We start from the raw sequence: 22255 nt of genomic DNA on the forward strand, positions 1-22255 counted from the left end.
GCCACTTTCTGAGGCAGTTCTAGAAGTCTTTGCAGAGTGTCTTTATGCCGTGTGACAGAACTATGGTGAATGGTGCTGCCCAGCGCCACCCAATGGAAAGGCAGCTCATCCACCACTCCAGTGTGTCCTCACCCACGCAGCTCACCAGGTCTGGCATCGCGTGACTTCTGGGTCTCCCCCAAAGTCAAAATGACTACGAAAGATTCTGAATCAATTCAGGACACTGAGGCAGCCGTAACAGTGCAACTAAAGATACTCATTTAAGAGGACTTTCAGAACTGCTTCAGAAAGCGGTAGGAACAATGGGAAAAGTATGTTTGAAGCAAGGGAAGTACTCTGAGGTGGACGAATGGCAGTGTGTCTTTTACCGGAATACACTTTTACAATTTTAGCATTTATAACTGTACATCATAGAAACACAAGAAATATGAAAAATCAAGGCCACAGGAGTCTTTCAAATTTCCATAATTCATTAGGAACTGAATGCAAAAAATGTGAAAGTGGATGAAATGGCAGACAAAGAATTCAAAAGAACTGATATATAACGTGATATATAACTTCAAATAAGACACAGATAAATAGCTGCATAAAATAAGGAACACAATGTATGATATGAAGGAGGAAACTTAACAAAGAGGCAGAGATGCTGAAGAAGAACCAACAGAAATCCTGAAAAATGAAAAGCACAAGACAAAGCAAAAACTCAGGGGAACGTCTCACCAATACACAGGACCAAGCAGAAGACAGAATCTCAGAGCTTGAAGATAAAGTTGAAGAACTATTACACGCAGATACTAAGAAAAGGAAACAAAAAACAAGAAAGAGAAATTATGGACAAAACATCCTAGAACTCTGGGATGCAGTTTAAAAAAAAAAACCTACAAAATGTTGGTGTAGCAGAGGGAACCAAAGTTCAGACGAATGGCAGAGAAAATCTATTTAACGCAATCACGAGAAATTTCCCAAGCCTTGAGAACAATATGACTACCCTGCACTGAAGGCATTTACAGCACCAGTCAGGTACAGCAGGAGAAGACCCCCACGCACACATCAAGTTGTAATCAAAATGGCAAAAGCACTGGACAAGGAAGAAAACTCAAGAGCACAGGGAGAAATGCCACGTCCCATAAGGAGAGAGAGCCATTGGGATAACTTCGAACTTCTCTGCAGAAACCTTCAGGCTCAGGAGGGCATGCAAGGCTGTATTTCAAATCCCGAAAGAAGATAACTGCCAACCTAGGTTACGTTATCTGACAAAGATACCCTTCAGAATTGAAGGAGAAACAAAGGCCTTCCAAGATAAACAAAAACTAAAATGCATCTTGCTGAGCCAGCCCTGCAGGAGACACTTCAAGGAATCCTACCCACAGAAGAGGAAGGAGAGATAAGCGGTGAGGAAAAAAAAAAATAAATCGAACATTAGGAAAACAACACAATGATAGGTAACACGATAGCTAATTACTTTTATAACTAAATGATAGGTAATTACTTTTCCATAATAACACTGAATGTAAACAGCCTAATTCTCCAATTAAAAGACGCGGATTGGATTGGCTTTGAGGGAGTGGGCGCCTGGGGAGGCATTTTGTGGCCTTGTTTTCTCACGTTTCCATTTCTTTGTTTTCTGCCATGGAGGTTTGCTGCTTCTTTGGCCCAGGGCCCGGTTCTTTGGGAATGAGCCACAGTATTGTTTATGACCCTTTTCCCGGGCAATCCAGATACTGGCACGTTCAGAAAACCAGTGGAGAGCTCTCACGCAAGGTTAAATACAGCATGGTTTCTCTTATAAGAGAAAGCCAAAAATTGAGAGGGAGGAGGGGAGGGGAGGGGCGGGGAGGGGAGGGGAAGTAGGGGGAAGCTCAAGTAATTCCCCACATTATCTATTCTGTATTTTAAGACGTATGTTCATTTGTTTCACTTATGCCACTAGCTTCTCTGTGTTCACGTTTGTTTCTTCTTTGTAGGAGAGACTCTTTTGTGTCTAAGACGTACTCTAAGTAACATTCTGGCTATTCTTTTAAGATCATGATACACAGTGTATGAACTATTGCTATTCCCTAATTATTCTGTGACAAAATCTTGTTTTATTTTCTTGTAGAATTGGGAAGACTGCTTTTTATATTTTCTTTATGAATATCTACTTGTAGTACTTTAAAATAAAAATCGACACAAACTGGAAGACTGGATTTAAAACAATCCGCAGCCACGGTCTTCACGGTGAGCGCCCTCATGCTGCAGGGTGCACTTCTCCTACTTTTACTTGCCCAAACTCTTTCTGCAGAGCCTGTTTCTTCTCCTGCCTTTAGTAAAACCTTTCTATCACTTGTCCTTGTCTTGACCAATTCTTTGCTTAGAACAGAAAGAACCTAGAAACCACCTCCAAAAGAAGACTCCAGCACCTTGAAATCCACAACATGTTTGGCTTAGCCAGGCAGGAGAGCAGGTAAGGGTGTGAGGGCACATTTGTTTGTTTCTCTCTCAAATGCCATGTAGGGTTTCGGTTTGGTTTTGTTCTTTTTCCTCTGTCTCTGTCCCCGGGGCTGGGGAACTCAGGAGACTTCACGTGGCACTGGGAACTGTTCCCTGCTTTTCTCACCATGTGTGTGTGGAGGTGGAGAGGGGAATGCAAGGCCTCTGTGTTTTTCTTCGAGCCTTAGGAGGCCTACAGGCCTTCTTAAACTTTCTCTCTCCTTTTCTTCTCTTTCCCCTTTTTGGTCACTCGTTGCGGATACAAGTCAGTAAGAACAGCCAGAAAGCCATTACTCACCCAGCTGCAGGACAGACTATTTAGGTACCCTGTGTGTGACCTAGAGTTTAGCATGCTTTTTGACCCTGATGGTTCGGATCTCCATGGTACTTTACTCAGCTTTTTCACACTCTTGGGGGAAAATAGCTGTTGGTAACTTGGTAGCCTGCCTGAGTAGCCACCTAAATCACTTTACTTCTTTTTGTTCTTTGTTCTGCGTGTTTTTCCTAGGTGGCCATTTCTTCCCCAGGGTGCCATCTCTGTCAGAGTCACCATCTATTCCCATTACATGCCTGGCCGCCATCTTGCCTTGTCGCATGCCTGGCCGCCCCTTCTGGATCAGCCACGTGGTATTCCACCACGTTTGTTTCCCTTCCTTGTTCCCTCTAACAAAATGTATGTAATTCAGAAAACACACACTTGACAGCCTGAGCAACATAAACAACAGCCAGTAAAGCTTCACTCAAGTGACCATGAGTCATTCTTAGGATTTTATTCCATCTCTACTGCCTTAAACAAAGTACCAGAGATTTTCTATTGGGGTAAATATGAAAGGTATGTTTCCAAAGTGGCTCCACCCTTCTTAAGCAGAGCCATCAAATGGCTCAGAGCTGCTCAAGAGGCCTGATGGGGAAGGCCTCCACGCTGTTCTGATGGCCTTTCCAGGGGCGAGGCAGAGCCATGAAGCAGCCCGATACCGCTCCCTAAGGAGTCCCTTAGGGAGTCTCTCAGGGGAATATGGGTCTCTCTCATCTGTTTTTCTTTAAGACCTCTTTTTTTTTATTTTAAAGAGAATAAAAAAACAGTAGAAATGATACAGAATTTCTTTTTTTTGTTGTTGTTGTTTTTTGTTTTTCTCTGGTACCGGGAACCGAACTCACGACCTTGTGCTTGCCAGGCAGGCGCTTTGCCACTGAGCTAAATCCCCAGCCCCGATACAGAATTTCAAAAAACAAGATGATATTAATTCAACAATGTTTGTTATACTCCATATTGTTGTCTTCAAAGTAGTTGTTCAGATTACCAGATGTAGGCATGTAAAATTGGTCAAAAAAATTAAGCATTAACTGTTCCTTTCAATAAGCCAACAGAAATGAGTAGTACAGTTATCTTAGCTGTCTTGTGTGTACATATATGTATGTATTTTTTTCCCTTCCTTCTTTCTTCCCTCCCTCCTTTCCCTCATCTCAGTTGTTCTTTCCTAACTTCAATGGAAGCCCAGACAACGATGATCCAATTGCTGGACATGGCCTTTTCTGTGTTACAATTGGCAACGCTTTACACTCACCAGGTCATCTAAAGGAAAACCCAAGGGCTACTGAGGCTCCTGCTTTAAGCGCAAGAAGTCTAGGTGCCGGCACAAGACTGCACCAGGCCACCTCCTGATACGCGGCACTGGCGGGTTGATGGTCCCCACTTCCAGGGAGGGGCGAGGCCAAATAAAACCCTGTTTCCTACTCCAAAGAGGCCCAAGGAAACCTGCAGTGTCCCATCCACAGACAGTACCATCCTCTATGAGCAGCCCTGGGTAATGCTGGGTATCATGGGGGAGCCTGTTCAATTACTTCACTGTTTTTTCACTTCTGGAAAACCTTCCTGTAGATCTACAGCCAGAGTTGGGGTCACAAGGACCCCTAGTTAGAGATTCTTTACTCCTGCTCTGAAGTGTCACTTTAAAGGTCACGAGTTTCTAATTGTCCCACGGTGTCCTACTCCCTTGCCAGGAAGGGATTTACGAGCAAAACTTGGGACAATTCTAAATCCTAGCAAAGGCCAAAATGGGTTTTACCTGTTGGGACTACTTCAGGTCTCCCTGACCTAATCAGTCAACAGGTGAATTTTGCTGCATGGTATAATGGAGTACCCCACCTCAAGAAAACTGTTCTTTCTCTACATCAGAAAATAGAGAATTGCTTTGGATGCCTTGACCCATTTTCAGTAATAAATAGGTCATGCAGATCAAAAGAAGAAAAAAAACAAAAACAATAAAACAAAAAACAAACACGAACAACAGATAACAGACAAATAATCAGAGTGGAACCACACCATAAATCAGAATGACTTAACAGATTATCTCCAGAACATTCTATCCCACAACTATAGAATATATATTCTTTTCAGAGGTTCAGAACATTCTATCCCACGACTATAGAATATATATTCTTTTCAGAAGTATATAAAAGAATATATATTCTTTTCATTTTCTAAAATAGATATTTTAGTCCCTAAAACAAGACCTAATGATTGCCATAAGCTAAATGATTTCTTGCATATTATTCAATTATAATGGAATAAAAACATAAATCGCAAGAGAAACCACAGAACTACACAAACATATGGAGAATAGACAATTCACTTTTGAACGACTGGTGAGTTACTCAAAAAAAATCAAGGAGGAAATTTTTAAATTCCCATAATTAAATGAAAATGAACATACTGGAATCTCTGACATACAGCAAAAGCAGTTCTCAGAAGGAAGTTTATAGCTATAAGTGCTTACATCAAAAAAATCAGAGGGATTGCAAATGAATAACCTCATGATGCACTTCAAGGCTCTAGGGGGAAAAAACAAGAACAAATTGAAACCAAATCCAACAGAAGGAAAGCAATAGTAAGGATCAGAGCTAAAATTAATGACATGGAGACTAAAAATAAAGAGTTGTTTCTTCAAAAAGATAAACAATTTGATAAACCTTTAGCCAAACTAACCAAAAGACAGAGACAACTCAAATCTGTACAATTAGAGGTAAAAAGCAGGCTGTTACAACAGACAACCCCGAAACCTAAAGAATGATGAAGGACTACTTTGAAAGCCTGTATCCTAATAAACAGCAGAATCTAGAAGAAATGGGTAAATTCCTAGACACATACGACCAAACTGAATCAAGAGGATACAGAAAACGAAAACAGATCAATAATAAGCAAAGAGTCTGAGGTAGTAGTAAGTCTCTCAACAATGGAAAGTGCAGAACAAGATGGACTCATTGCTGAATTTTACCAGACTTTTAAAGAAGATCTAGTACCAACGTTCCCCAAAGTATTCTGTAAGACAGAAAAGGAAGGAGTTCTTCCAAACTCATACAATGAGGCCAGTGTCACCCTGATACCAAATTGGACAAGGATACAACAAAAAAGAAAAGTATCCTTAATGAACATAGATGTAAAAGTCCTCAATAAAATTACTGCACTAGGTGTGGTGGCGCACACCTGTACTCCCAGCACTTGGGAGGCTGAGACAGAAGGATTGCTATGAGTTTGAGGCCAGCTTGGGCTACACAGTCTATGAGTTCAAGGCCAGCCTGGGCTACCTATCCTTCTCCAAAAACACTTTAAAAGAAAATTCTTGCAAATAATTCAACACCTTCAAAAGATTACACACCATGACTGATCAAGCCGGCTTCACTCTAAGGATGCACAGATGTTCAGACGTATGCAAATTAATAAACCTAATACATCACACATAGAATCAAGGATAAGAACCATATGATCATCTTGATTAATGCAGAAAAGCTTAGGAAATTCAACATCCCTTCATAATAAAATCCTTAAATTAGATATTAGAGATATTTTAAATATCTTTGATAAAAATCCGAGCTATTATATGAACTGAATTTATTTTGTGCCTGCTAGTTTTGTATTTTCCTTATAACATTTCATAAGCATTGCCTGGCCTTCTGGATATTCAACTGAGAGTTGGAGACCCCAGAGGACTTCCAGAACTGCTAGGGAAAGCAGCAGGAACCTTGGGATGAGAGTGTTCAAAGCAAGGGGAAATATGAGTAGGATTCATGGGAATTTGCCTCTTAAAAGAAATAAATTTCTAAAATAAAAAATGTTTATTAACCCCTCCAAAAAAATAAAGGATCATTCTTCAATACTACAAGGTGTAGCCAGGTGTGGTGGCACACACCTGTATCCCAGCACTCGGGGAGGCTGAGGCAGGAGGATCATTGTGAGTTCAAGACCAGCCTAGGCTACAATGTGAGCTCAAGGCCAGCCTGAACTACATAGGAAATGTTGTCTCAAAAAGACCAAAAAATAAAAAATAAATAAATAAAAAAACCAAAAAAGACAAAAAAAGACAAGCAAACAAAAAAATATAGACAAATCTACAGCAAACATCATTCTGAACAGAGAAACACTGAAAGCATTTCCTCTAAACTCAGGAAGAAGCAAGGATGCCTATTCTCCCCATTTCTGTTCAATATAGTTCTTAAAATTTTAGCTAGAATAATTAGCAAAGAGAAAGCAATAAAAGGGATAAATTATCCTTGTTTGCAGAAAATAAGATTCTATACATAGGAGACCCTAAAGATTCCACTGAAAGACCTTTTAGAGCTGATAAATAAATTCAACTAAGTAGCAGAATTCAAGAATCGGCATTAAAAATTAAATCTCTTTTTTTCTACACCAATAAAGGACTAGCTGAAAAATAAATCAGGAAAACAATTCAATTCACAATAGCTTCAAAAATAAAAAAAAAAATCCAGGGATCAATTTAATCAAGGAAGTGAAAGAACTACACAGTGAGAATTTCAGAACACAGATGAAAGAAATTAAAGACACGAGACAATGGAAAGACCAAAAATGGTCTACAGATTGAGTCACAAAATAATAATGACATTTTTCAGAGAACTAGAAAAAGTAATCCTAAAACTCACATGGAAACACAAGCCAGAACAGATAAAGAATTCCTTAGCAATGACAGCAGGGCTAGCAGCATCACAATACCCAATTTCAAATTATATTACAAAGCCATAGTAACAAACACAGCATGGTACTGGCACAAAAATAAGACACACACACCAAAGGAACAAATGGGACACAGAAACAAACCCATACTACTACAGATACCTGATTCTGACAAAGAAACCAAAAATATATGTTGGAGAAAAGACAGCTTCTTTAAAAAATCACGTTGGAAAAGCTGGATATCTATTTGCACATGATTGAAATTAGATCCCTTATCTCTCACCCTGTATAATAATCAATTCAAGATGGAACAAAGATGTAAGCAAAAGACCTGAAATTTTGAAACTGCTAAAAGAAAATATAGGGGAAACACTTGAAGCCACAGGTACAGACAAAGACTTCTTTTTTTTTTCTTTTTTGGAGGGGGTCTTTTTGAGACAGGGTTTTGCTATGTAGTCCAGCCTAGCCTCGAGCTCACTTTGTAGCCCAGGCTGGTTTTGAACTCACCACAATCCTCCTGCCTCAGCCTCCCAAGTGCTGGAATTATAGGCATGTGCCACCACGTCTGGTGACAAAGACTTCTTGAATAGTACTCCAACAGTGTAAGAAAAAACAACAAGAATCAACAAATGGGAGTGTATTGAATCAAAAAGTTTCTGCACAACAGTCAACAGAGTGACGACAGCCTACAGAATGGGAGAAAACCTTTGTCAGCTACTCTAGCAACAGAAGATTGATACCTAGAATATATAAAGAGCTGAAAAAATTAAATAGCTCAATCAATAAATGGGCAAAAGAATTGAACAGACACTTCTCAAAAGTAGTACAAATGGTCAACAATATATATGAAAAAATATACAACATCTGTAGCTATTAGGGAAATACAAAACAAAACTGCATTAAGATTCCACTTACCCAGTCAAAATGGCTAACATGAAAAATACAAAAATAATAAATGCTGCGAAGAATGAGTGGAACAAGGAACCCTTCTACACTGCTGGTAGAAATGTAAATTTTTACAGCTACTATGGAAATCAATATGGAAATTTTTTCAAAAACTAAAAATATAGCTACCATGTGACCCAGCTATACTACTCCTTGCTAGATATCACACTCGCAAAAAACTGAAGCTAACGTACTAGAAGCATGTCTGCCTACCTGTGCTAACTGCACCGTAATACACAACAGCTAAGATATGGAACCAACCTAAATGCCCACCAGCAAATAGATGGATAGAGAAAATGTGTTGTATATACATAACAGTAGTATTTGGGCCATAAAGAATGAAATTTTGTCATCTGCAGAAAAATAAATGGATCTAAAAAGTCATTTTAAGCAAACTATGCCGAACTCAGACAAATATTCCATCTTCTCCCTAACATACGGAATCTAAAAAAGATGCCAGCAAAGTGGAAGGGAGACTATTACTAGGCAAAAGGAAAGGAATCAAGGGGAAAGGTATAAGAGAGGATAATGAGGGGAGGAGCAAGAAATACATTATTCTCACTGACACACCCTCAAGGAATGTGACACTAGGGAGGAGGGCAGGCAAAAGAAATGATGAGGAGTAACGACTGCAGTATGCTATGTGCATGCACAAATCCGTCAGAATGAAATCCTCCGACTTGTATAACCAATATACAGTCCAAAAATACGAAAATGAAAAATTAGACCTGCCTCACCTCATGGTTTTGCTCTATAAAAATCCCTTAAAAAGGCAGCATCCTCGGCAACCCACTCGGGATCCCTTCTGTCTCTCTCTCTCAGACAGAAGCTTTCTTTCCCCAATAAATATATTCTGCTCTTTAAAAAAAAAAAAAAAACCCACTAAATAAATGACCTTATAAAAAAACTGCGCCTTATGCAACATATCACAAATTCCAGATAAATCAGGAAGTTATTGGTAACATAGGAAGCCACATAAAGAACAAATTCTCCGCAAAGATCAATCTGCCTGGGCGGGAGAGGCTCTCTAGGCAGAAGGGTGGAGAGGGAGCCGGCTGTGGTGGCACACACCTGTGATCCCAGCTCACAAAGGATCACAACTTGCAGCCCACCCCAGGCAACTCAGCAAGACCCTGAATCAAGACAGGTCATACAAAGAGGGCGGGGGACATAGCTCAGTGTGAAGGCCTTGGGTCCAATCCCAGTACCTTAAAAGAAAAAAAAAAGTATAGAAAGACATGATTACATCAATACAGAAATCTTCCCTTGCAAAATAAACTACTTACAAGTCACCAACTTGGTAAAAAATAACTGTCACCAAAATGAAAGAGGATCACAATTCAACGAGCTCATATAATACAATAAAATTCCAAGAAGCCAAAGAAAACTCTGAAAATGCAATAACAGGAAATTCACAGAATGACGCGCCTAATGCTATGAAAGGTGATTCAACCTTCCATGTAAGTAAAGAACTACAAAAGAAATTAATCAGGAGATACTACCTATCAGTTGTCAACTTAGCAAATCAAATTTCTAATCACAGATCAAGGACGGCATGGGTAATACAAATTATTTTATGCGATACCAACTACATAAATGTCGATCTTAGGGTTGTAGAATGGCAATGACTGTAATTTTCTGAAATTATAACGTTCATTTACCATTTTAATTTTTTCTCAATTTTTTTAAAAAGCTCATGTTTAAAAAAACTTCAAACAAAAATACAAAAGTATAGTCTGTAAATTAAAAGGTCCCCTTCTCTCTCTCTCCTCCCTCTGGCTGTCATTTCATAGGTGTCCCCACATTCATTGAGAAGCATTTATTCTACCCCCTGTACATGCCGGAAACTGCACTCGGAGACCGAGCTAGGTGCAATGCAGGGCCGAGGCAGAGACCTGATTTTCGGTGTCATTAAGATACTTCTCTATGGATGCAAAGCATCGAAGCACGGTTGTTGGACAAACAGAATCACATCATTCAGATTGTGCAGCAATGTGCATTCTTACTCTAGAATATAACCTGATCGAATACCTTGCTCCAATAGAGATTTACTTAATTCTGCATTAACAGAAATATATTTTGGCATGGATGTACTTTTAGGATCTATGCTATCATGAAGTACTATTATCATAGTTCAAACTATGACTTCTATCATTAAAATATAGTCATGCCGGGCATGGTGGCGCACGCCTGTAATCCCAGCACTCGGGAGGCTGAGGCAGGAGGATCAGCCAGAGTTCGAGAACAGCCTGGGCTACAAAGTGACCTCAAGGCCAGCCTGAACTATATAGCAAGACCGTGTCTCAAAAAAACAAAAATAAAATAAAATAAAATAACAGTCATGCCCTTCACAGTGATGTTTTCATGAGTGAGGGTCACAATACATGGCAGCGGCTTTTGCTGTTATTGTTTTGAAAACAAAATGTTTTAAAGTACTGAATTTCTCCCCTTTCTTTTCCACTAAAATGAATTCCAGATAAGACTAAGTAAATGAGAACAAAAATGGAATTAGTAAAACACTGCCAGATGAAATGACAAGTTATTTTTTATTTTTACAAATATATATTTTCAAAGCAATAAAAGCTATTACTCTTATAAACAATAAAAACACAAAATGATGAAATATGTACCTTCCAGAATTACAGATTTAGAAAAATTATGTAAATGCTCCTGTTTCAGAACTTCCCATGTTAGCCTAACTTAGGCGCTGTAGATTTTTTTTTTTCCTTGCCATTTTGAAACAGGGTTTCGCTACGCAGTTCAGGCTGGCCTTGAGCTCACTGTGTAGCCCAGGCTGGTCTCGAACTCGCAATGATCCTCCTGCCTCAGCCTTCTGAGTGCTGGGATTACAGGCATGCGCCACCAAGCCCGGGACCAGACTGTGTAATCTTATGTTCCTACTGCACTCAGCTACATGAGATTGAACTCACTGATGTCACCACCATCCATTCTACAGCTAGAAAAATCTGCCCAAGAACGTCCACTCATTAGGTATTGCCAGCAAAATCCCAGATGACCAGGGATCAGGGATCACACCATTTTTCAAACTCCAAATAAACTCACTTTAAAGCTTTCTATTTAAAGCCTTTTTGTTTATGTGTTAAAACATGCGTCTACAACCAGAATATGTCTGCTTAGGACTCTGACACTCTTACCTGCAAAGACTCTTCCACGGAGCTGTCCGCAGCACCCTGATGTCTCAGAAGATCCAGAACAGATTTGGTTTCTGCCTCCCAGACTTCCACTTGTCCAGCGAGTTTTTCAACCTCTTCAGCCACTTTCAGTTGTCCTGGGGATTCTTCATTTTCCCTTTTATGTTCTTCCACGGCCTACAACATTCAAAATTATCACTAAGAAAATGTCAACATTTTTTTTTTAAACTTTACACAAAATACTTTCTCAGGAGCTGTTTTCATCAAAATACCAATAGTCATAGTTTCACAGTTGAAAGTTACACATTAAAATATTTTACAATTCACTATATATTCCCCAGTTTCCCATTTCTTAATGGAACTCTAATATAAAGTAGAATAAAGGGAAAACCTTAATTACTCTGACAATAAGTTTTACGTAGGACACTCAGAATCAGAAAAAAGCTTAAGTTCTATTACAAAATACCAACCAAATTCCATTCCTCTTTTTAAAAATCCAATTAGAAATATCTTTTTAAATTTTTTTTTTTTTTTTTTTGAGACAGGGTCTCACTATGCAGTTCAAACTGGCCTTGAGCTCACTTTCTAGCCCAGACTGTTCTCAAACTCGAAACGATCCTCCTGCCTCAGTCTCCCAAGTGCTGGGATTATAGGCATGTGCCGCCACACCCGGCTAAAAGCATCTTTCTTTAAAAAAAAACCAGGGGCCGTGGGTTTAGCTCAGTGGCACAGAGCCTGCCTGGCAAGCGCAAGGTTGTGAGTTCAATTCCTGGTATAAAATACATACACACATACATACATACATACATAAATAACAAATTCCACAATAATACTAACAGATTTCAAATTAACAGCAGTCTAGAAATGCGCAAAATAAATGTTTTCACATAGCTAAGAATATGGTAAAGAGTGTGATTTTCAAACAGTTGACTATTTCTTGCTATACTGTATTTAAAGCTAGGTTTTTTTCTTTAGATATAATTTTTCCCTCTGAACTAATTACTGAAGGAATATCTCTCAAGTAAGGAAACTGTAGAGCCAACAGTCAATTACATCATGGTTAACGACAAACATGGTCAGCTATAGCAACTAACCTCTGATTCAACATTTACATTATACAAAAATTTTCCATTTTAAGAAGTTCCACCATTCTCCTGAAGAACGCTAATTCAATCCATAGTCTCATGTCACTGAACAACATGAACACGTGCTGAGAAACGCATTCGTTAATCAGTTCTGCTGTGTGAACATCGAATGGACACAAACTGGAGTTGTACCGCCCACTACATGCCCAGGTTGTCCACTACAGCCACACAGTGTGTTTTGTCCCTCATCGACTAAACCACTGCCTTGCAGGACATGACTGCATTTTTTTTGTACCAGGAATCAGACTCAGGACCTTGCACTTGCCAGCAGGTGCTGTGCTGCTGAGCTATCTCCCTGACCCCATGACTGCATTTTAACAATACACAACCTCATTTGGACAACAACACTTTGCAACAACATATATCCTTTAAAACTTAAAGGTTTGTTCACACCTATCACTTAAAGCAGAAAACAACACTTGCGCCCAGACAGAAGCCCCCCCCCCAGCCCTTCAGCCTCTTCCAAACCTTCAGTAAGACTTTTGTTCCTGTTTCCACTATATACAAAAAAGGTGAAATTCAGTGTAACTTTCTTGCCCAATCATATACCACTAATTTATCTTAGTTACATGCAAACAAGGTGAAATTCAGTGTAACTTTCTGTCCAATCAACTAATAGCACATGCTCCGTTCTTGTACCTCCTAGTTGGTTGTAAATCCTATAAAAATCCTGCTCCTTGAGAGTCAGGGGCTTGGCTCTTTGGTGAAGGATCCCAGCCAAGCCCACCGGCGAGAATAAAGCTGCACACCTGCCTCCAAAGCTTGGGTGCTGCATTCGACTTGTGGGTCTCGGTCTGCTGCAACGTTTATTGGGCGCTGTAAACACCTCCTAAGAGCTGTAAACACTTTCTACGTGCTGTAAACATTGTTTTATGAGCTGTAACACTTGTTACAACACTTTCATTTTAATTTCTATCAGTTATATATTATCTCCATTTACTGATAAAATTATAACTTGGAATATTAGACTGCATATTTCTAAAACTCACATAAAACTAAATACAGGTATCAGTAATAGCTCCTGTAACCTACCATCAAAAAAGACTCAAAATCAGAAAGATAACATCTTGTCCCACTAATAATCTCTCAGCAGTTTGCAGATTGATATGCTACAGCTTTATGCGATAGATAAAATTTTAAGTTTCATTAATCAGATCACATTATAAATACTCAGGAGTGTTGCATCTGAAAGCATATTACACAAGTTCAGATCTCTCCAGCTTTTCTGGATTAGGTATACTTTTCTGGGTTGTTGTTCTTGCTTGTTTGTTTATTGTGCTGGGTACTGAACCCAGGGCTTCCCACACACCAGGCAAACACAGTACCCCCAGCTAAATCCCAGCCCCAGTCAGAAATCCTTATGGTTGAAAACAGCAGCACCAATGTGGCCAAAGCCTCTGAAATTAGTTAAGGAAAACTGGGTACAGTGGTGTCACAGGAAGCACATTTCAGAAACCACAGGTGTGACATTCTGCATGTGTATGGTTTGTTTGTTCCTTTTCCATATTCATGTCCATAACCTAAAGTCTTCCAAATTACGCAGCAAAACAAAGACAGTCATTATTTACCCACATTTTACATAAAGAAAGCAAGACACAAAGAGTTCAGAGCTAACCTAAGATTCAGAGCTAGCCCATTTCTGAGATCTAGTCAGAAGTCACTTGAAAAAAAATCCAGTCGGGAGGCTGGAGAGAAAAAGCTACAAAGAATGGCTTTCACCCCAGACGGCTCGCTTGCGATGTTAGTAAGAACTGCCTCCTCAGTATTCTATAGCCATGATGAGGAGGAGGCCAAGGAGAGAAAACAAAGAGACCAAGAAAAAGCAGCTGCTTTTGCTGCACCACTAAGAGAAACAGATCCCAAGTCTGATTCCCGGGGCCCCAAGAATTCAATGACTGCATTCATCTGCTACCACTGTTAAAAGCCAGGCCACCTCAAGAGGAACTGCCCTAAGAGGCCCTATGGGCCATGCCCTGAATGCAAAGGTGACCACTGGAGATCGGTCTGCCCTCTGAGGTGGAGGCCCCAGAGCTCAGACCCATGCTACCAGTTAGTCCAACAGGAATGAGAGGGCTTGGGGCATGGTCTGCCTTCTCCCTCTGGCCAGACCGTCATCTCCATCGAGGAGCCCTGGGTAATCATGACTATGGAGGAACAAGAAAACAGCCTTTTGCTAGACACAGGTGCAAGTCTCTTGGTCCTTCTTTTCAGTCCTGGCCTTCTTTCCAGCCATCACACCTCAGTGAAAGGAGTCACTGGTGAGGAGGTAATATGCTATTTTTGACAACCCTTAGGCTGTAACTACTTAGATCCTTCTTGCATATCTCTGTCTTCCTGAGAAACCACTTTGAAGATACCACCATGTGTTACAGCAACCATTGATATTTTCCTACTAATCTGTCCATAACTCTGTAATGTTTGTATTGTTTGTATTGTTCCTATGCTATTTCATAAATGGATGCATGTTTATTACTATGTGTTTCCTACAACAACCATTGAGAAAAGTTAATGATTATTCAATAGGTCACTCATGTATAGCTCTATTTATTTTCTTTAGAAGCCACTTTGAAGATACCAAAGTATAGTACAACAACTATTGATAATCTCCTACCTCTTTTGTCTGTAACTATTATTTGTCTATTTGTTTTCCTGAGAAACTATCTTGTAGATAACAATATGTAAAACAATAACCATTGATAATTTCCTACCACTTTGTCTGTAATTTGGTAAGCCCCCCCATTATTATGTTATCCTTCTTTTACTCTTTAAAATAAAAAAATTTTTAAAAATAAATAAAATTTTCTCTACCATAAAAAAAAATCCAGTCAATTCACACCACACAGAAGCCACGCCCACTTCCACAGGACATGGTCCATGTGGGCCAAGGCGCATGGCCCCTCTATGCTAGTGCTACCCAGGAAGGGAGCGGCCCCAGCATTTCCTGGAAAATGTTCGTATTGGAACGGTTATCTAATACTCCACACACTTACCACTATTTCAACAATACAAGGTTTTAAAAAGCAAAACAGCAAAGGTAAATTATTCCTACAAAGTGTAACCATTTTACCTTTAAATTCTGATTGTGATTTTCAGGAACTCCTACTGATGTAGCCATTGAAATATCAACAGTTGGTTTGTCTTCTTTAGATAGTGGAATATTTCCAGAATCTTCAGGAATGGGCTGATCCTCTTTTTTTGTAAGTGGTAGTTTCATTTCCTATATAAATTTAATTTCATGAAATGTAATGCTCGTATTTCTATTTGCATACTAACATACTAACTAAACAGTAAGTTATGGTTCATCAGTCAAAAACTGTTACAAAATGGGGACTGTCTCAGAAAACAAGTCTCAAACCTATGAAAAAGAGAATAAAAATATTTATTATAAGTCTTTCTGAGGCACTGGGTGAAATATAAAGATAAGTAAGTGTATATTCTCAAGCAGCTTGAAATCTAATAGGTAAAATTATGCTTACTTTATTCTTTAACGATAAATGAATTTCAACTAAAAAGCTGCACATAGAAAGGGTTCAAGAATTAAAAATGGTCTCAGAGAGCCAGGCGTGGTGGCGCATGCCTGTAATCCCAGGACTCAGGAGGCTGAAGCAGGTAGATCACTCACTGCAAGTGCGAGACCAGCCTGGGCTACAAAGTGAGCTCAAGGGCAGCCTGAACTGCACAACAAGACCCTGTCTCAAAGACAAAAAAAAAAAAGGTCTTAGACATACACCCAAGAGAAATCAAAACACAAGTGCACAGACACTTACTGGCTAATGTTCCAAAAAGCACGCAGTTGATGACACCTCAGAAAGGGGAAAGAACCCAAATATACACCAACCAAGGAATGGATTTAAAAAGTGGTCTAGCCACACAGCAGACTGTTTTTCTTTAACAACAAGTAATGAAGTGTACACCATTACATGCCAGTGTGGATAAACCTTAAAAACATTATGCTAAGCCACTTATTATATGATTCTCTTTTTGTGAAATATCCAGAAGAGCAATGCACAGAGAAAGGAAGTAGATTAGTGGCTGCTTAGGGCTGGGAGGTTTGCGAGGCAGTGGGCAGTGAGTGCTGACGGGCATGGGGCTTCTCCAAGAGGGCGCGGATCTGTTCCGGCTGGTCACGGTAAGAGCTGCTCAACTCTGTATGTTCAGCACCCCCCGGCCACTTTTTTGCACTTATACACTTACCTCTAAACCAGTGAGGTGAGCGGAATGTGAATTACATCTCAATGAAGTTGTTGAAAGAAATAAACAAAGGGAGGGAGGAAGGGAGGCTGGGAGGAAAAGAAGGATAGAAAACCTGAAAGGAATAACTTACAAGTGGAGTTTTTGTGATAAACTTTCTCCATCTTTTATTCAGTCTTCTCAGTTCTTTAGAAATAGATGATCTCACTTCATCATTGCTGACTTCAATTAAGAAATGCCCCGCTTCATTTAAAGTAGTGTGGTCTGCATTCCACTGTGACAGTGTCTCAAAGGAAATCTACATAACATATAAGCAGCGTAAGTATTTACGAGTACAATATTTGTTTTTCTATTACCTATGATAACCTCTACTGAGGCTAATTCTAAGCAAAACTAAGTGTGACGGTCTTCGCAGAGACTTGGGACTCTCTCCCTGAGAGAACTGCCCCAGTCTGTAGACAAGATCTCACTGCGGTCTGGCAGGTGCTCAGTACCTGTTCTTGCCTGGTCCTGAACTCTCAGGAAGCGTTTGCTCTTATCTCTCTGAGCGGCTGATGAGCTACAGAATAGGTTCGCAGACTTTTTCAATTAGTGCAGCCCTCAATGCCTCAGTCATCTTTTTATACAGTCTCTAGGCCCAACAATTATCTGATAGCTCCCACTTTTAGGTCCTGAGTAGTGGCGTGGTACCCAAGAGACAGACGTTGCCATGTCACCCTCAAAACTTAAAGTATCCTGTGGACTCTGGCAGTGCAGCACCACTCAGCAGAGTTTGCAAAGTGCAAGCCTTAGCGTGCTGTTTTCCTCAGAGTTATGTCATTACAATAGAGGGCCTTCAAAGACAGAAGAACCATTTGAAGCCAAAGATCTCAACTGGTACCCACGTAGGTATCAGTGACACACTAATACTCAAAATGCTTTCTTTTTTGCACTTATACACTTAACTCAAATTTTACTTTCATCCAAATAACCTATTTTCCATTAAGTGATTTTAGTTTCTGCCTAGAAAATGTTTAATTTGAAAGGCCATCTACATCCATCTGCAACAGAGAAGAACGAAGTAAAGGGAGAAAGCTACCTCAGATAGTGTTATGGTTTGTGTCTGGACGTCCCCGCAAAGCCTCATGCGCTCATGGGGGGAGCAGGCTTTTCAGAGGCAGCTGAATCTAGAGGGTGTGACTAATCTGTAGTGCAATGCTGGAATAAAGGGTGCCGGGATCAAGGGTGGGTGACTGCTGGATCAGTCCACTGATTGGCTTGGAACTGCCCTAATCCCTGCGGGCTGGATACAATATCAGGGGTAGAAAGAGGCTTGTCTTGCTCTCTGGCTGTTTCTGCTTCTTCTGCTGCCCCGTTCACCATGACCTGTTGCTCCTCGGCCACTTCACCCTGCCTTGGAGCCGTCAATGATGGGCTGAAACCTCTACAAACTGTGCGCTAAGTGAACCCCTCTACCTTAACTTTGGGCACTGGGTATTTTGTCTCAGCAATGAGAGAAGTAACTAAGACAGGCAGACAATCACAAAATAGATTATCATATGATTGGCACATCAAAATAATAGTGTATTGATTGACCTTTCTCCTAGACCTCTCAACATCAGCCCACAATATTTCAGTTTTTGTCCTTTAGGAACTCAGACAGGTTTTAGAGGTGAACAGTGTCCACCAAATGGAAAAATATAACTGGGAATTCACTTTGCATGTCCCTACGAGCTACCCAGTACCCCGAGGCTCTTATTGCCGCTTGTAAAAGCTTCGCAATAGTCTATTTTCCAAAAGCCCTGCTGTATACATAAACCGAACCCCAATAAAGCTCAGTGGGTAAAGCCTATAACGTAGAGAAAATGTCTTTTTGGCAGTTATATTAAGAAGAAGCTAAACTCCTTCCAAGACCTGGGGGCATTTTCCAGAAGCTGTCTTTGCCCTTTTCTGGATTCTCATCTTTGAATTGCAAATGAGAGTCCCCAAACAAAAACAAAATTAAAAAGTCAAAGTGAAACAGTGTCATCCGACGGCAAATACCTCTGAAACTTGTTCCTTCTTTGTGACCTCAAAATAAGCCTTTAGAGAGCGAAGTTTTTCCGCATACGTAGCCCAACACGCCAGAACTTTCTGCAGAGTTGACTTCATGTTCTCTATTTTTTTTTTGTACATACCAATATTCTCCTCCATAATCATGTATTGTTCATTAATAGTTTCACGTTTGCCAGCTACAGTATTAGCAAAACAAGAAAGTAATCTTACCAGGCAGCTTTTTCTTAGTAATACTGTTTAAAAACGTTTGCATATTAGTGGACAGTAGTAAACTAAACATGTTTTCTGACAATATTAAAAGTGAAAGCACAGCCAGGTGTACTGGTTCATCCCAATGTTAATCACAGCATTCTGGGAAGCTGAGGCAGGATGGCAAGTTCAAGCCCAGCCGAAGCAATTTAGCAACCAAGCAGGACCCTGCCTTAAAACAAAACAAAACAAAACTATTTAAAATGGGCTGAGAGCCGGGGATATAGCTCAGCGGCACAAGCACCTGCCTGGTAAGCATAAGTCCTGAGTTCAATTCCTGGCACAAAAGAAGGGGAGTGCTGAGAAGCAGCTCATGGTAAAGGCCCTCGGTTCAATTCTTAGTACTGCGATCAGTCAATCCATCAATCAGCAAGCAATAAAGCAAGAATTTCTCAAGGAAAATATGTATACAAAGTTTCCAAAACTTTAGAAAGATAAAACCTTATTTTTCAGTGGTGGTCATTCCATCAAAAAAGTAACTGGGGGCTGGGGATTTAGCTCAGCGGCAAAGCGCCTGCCTGGCAAGCGCAAGGTCGTGAGTTCGGTTCCCGGTACCGGAGAAAAACCAAAAAAAAAAAAAAAAAAAAAAAAAAAAAAAAAGTAACTGAATTACTTTACCTAAATTCTTATAAATTTCTCCACATCTTTGAAAAGAAGTATCAAGTTGAGTTAGGAACTCTTTTTCTTCGATAAATTTCTGTAAGGAAAGGGAAAAAGACTGATTTTTACATTTAAAATACGCCAAGACATCTAGTTATTGATGAAACACTCAGCAGCTAACCTTTTTTCAGTACTTTAGTAATGTTCATTCGAGTAGACGAAGAGGAAGGGCAGTTCCTAAGAAGGAGAGCTAGGGTTTAGGAGCCGTAACTATGAGAAGCTGCTTTGTAGGAAGGGGGACAAACGACAAGGTTGGGGGGTGGGGAGGGGGGCAAGTTCTACAGTGCTTTTCCTCTTGTAGGAAACGTCAAACTAACTATAAGAATTTCAAAATCTCCTGCTCCACATATTTTGTATTAACAAATGCATAATTTTATCGGCTGTTCTTCTTCCAGGCGTGTTATTAATATTAGGTTTTTGTTATGTTAAAAGTACATGCCATCCACCACCCAGAACATCCGAGAAAGCACCATTCACTAAACTCTGCTGGGCCGGGGATACGGCTCAGCGGCACAAGCACCTGCCTGGCAAGCACGAGGTCCTGAGTTTGATTCCTGGTACTAAAAAAAAAAAAAAAAAAAAAAAAAGATTGCTACTACTAAATTCTGCTACAGACAAATACTGAGGTAATTTGAAACGTGCATATGTTGTACACTTACTATTTGCCAATGAACTATTACAATTAAGTAGAAAAACAAAAATTCAAAGAAGGTTAAAGAAATCAAAATATCCCAAATCTAGTTTAGAATGATGCTTCTCGTTCCGGAACATACAATGCCTAAACTACAAATTATAAATAACTTCCTCTTCATAACGTTTTTCAATTTTGCATTGAAATTTACAGCCCTGGATTTTTCTCTTTCCCTCTTATTTCCAAAACCAGAGAAACTGAGAGATGCGTCGGGCTCAGCTGTGGACATGACACTTCAGCGATGCTTCAGTTTTAATTTAAGCTGGAAAATACACCTGTGTTTAAATCACTTGAGGCATTTTTTCCTACAAACTGGAAGAGCTAAAATCAAAAAAAGTATCTCAAGACGGAACTGAATATGTATTGTTTTTCCTACAGTTAAAACTTGAGAGGCTAAGATCGAAACATTCCAAAAATCTTAATTATTGAATGAAACCATAAACTAGAAAAAGAAAAACATATGAAACAAAAATTTCAAATAAAAGAGGAATTCATAATGGAAAAAACATTGAAATCTTCTCTGTTGTATTAACTGTCCTGTCTGACTCAATTTTGTAAACAACTGCATTTCCCTACCCTTTCCTATGTCTGCTACTTGCCTACCTGTAACTGGTTTTTTCCAGGCAACACTGAAGCTATTAAGAGCTACCAACCAAACCCACCCCCAAATCTAAGAGCTGATGAGAAACCCCGCCAAGGAAAAATGCAAAGCCAGCAACCAGACATGGAAAACAGTTGCCTAAGACACAATACAACAGCTTACACGCCAGTCTTCCAGCAATAATTCCACAGACTCTTTGTTCCCGTATTTGATGTTCCAGACATCCAATTTTGATTTTGCTTCATCTAGCAAACCAAGAATTGAGCACTTATAGTAATGAAATTCTAGAAGTAGAATAAATTTTTTCTCCAAAATGATGTTGAGTCTGGAAAACAGTGCATGTTTTAGAATTTAACTTGATAGAGTTTTCCCCTCTCGTTTTAAAACAGTGTAAAACAAACATAGCGAGTTAGAAAACAACCATTTCTAAGGTAAAAATACCTAATAGGACAGAATGATTCTCCACTAAGAAATCCTGTAATAAAATCCTGATTGGCAAGATAGCTTGCTAACCTCGAAAACTTGTATACAATTCAATGGAATTACAATTTAAAAGTTTACATATCAAAGCAGTTTTCACTATTATGCCTAACTCCCTCTTATTCTAATAAGTTGCTTATAAATAACGAGAAAAGAGATGATGTAGACAACCACCAGTTAACCTCCATGAAGATGGCATTCTAAATGCTCTCAGATAGACCCATTTGGTCCAATACCCTTGTGAGACACGGACAGGTTGGTTATAATTATGCTACTCACAAATGAGAAAACAAACTCAAAAGGACAAAGCTCACATCATAGTGTTCTACCATTCGATAAAAAATGATGCTAACACCATATAACATTACCTAAAACATGAAGTTATTGTTATCAAGATTTTCTACTTATCAGAAATCATCCAAGTATCTACATTTTTGTGGTTCCTGGTGTCATACTCTTGCTTAAACATAAGCACCACCCATTGTGAAATGACAGTGTTACTAACCGTCTTCTCATTTCCTCCAATTTGTCAGGTGGTACCAATGGCAAATGTTCCTTATCTTTATTTTCAAAGGCCAGGAGACTGTTCGAGTGAGAGTCAAATCTATCCAGCAGATTCTGAAAAGAAACGTAGCGCAACATAAACTGGATTTATTGCCAAACATTATC

At 39.6% G+C, this 22255-nt stretch overlaps 1 protein-coding gene across 4 annotated transcripts in view; it reads right to left on the minus strand.

Annotated features, from left to right (window-relative positions):
• The window catches only part of Syne2 (spectrin repeat containing, nuclear envelope 2), a 279867-nt gene that overhangs the window by 208835 nt on the left and 48777 nt on the right, over nucleotides 1–22255 (minus strand). For all 4 annotated transcript variants that reach the window (XM_013521919.1, XM_005399143.2, XM_005399142.2 and 1 more), the window contains exons 12-18: nucleotides 22092–22204; nucleotides 21269–21431; nucleotides 19773–19851; nucleotides 18894–19081; nucleotides 17005–17169; nucleotides 15748–15897; nucleotides 11539–11712 (exon numbers count right to left, since the gene is read on the minus strand). In XM_013521919.1, coding sequence (XP_013377373.1) covers nucleotides 11539–11712; nucleotides 15748–15897; nucleotides 17005–17169; nucleotides 18894–19081; nucleotides 19773–19851; nucleotides 21269–21431; nucleotides 22092–22204 — 1032 coding nt within the window. The remainder of the gene's footprint in view (nucleotides 1–11538; nucleotides 11713–15747; nucleotides 15898–17004; nucleotides 17170–18893; nucleotides 19082–19772; nucleotides 19852–21268; nucleotides 21432–22091; nucleotides 22205–22255) is intronic.

The sequence above is a fragment of the Chinchilla lanigera genome, unplaced genomic scaffold, assembly GCF_000276665.1.
Source record: "Chinchilla lanigera isolate Chin_1 unplaced genomic scaffold, ChiLan1.0 scaffold00065, whole genome shotgun sequence".
Lineage (NCBI taxonomy): Eukaryota > Metazoa > Chordata > Mammalia > Rodentia > Chinchillidae > Chinchilla > Chinchilla lanigera.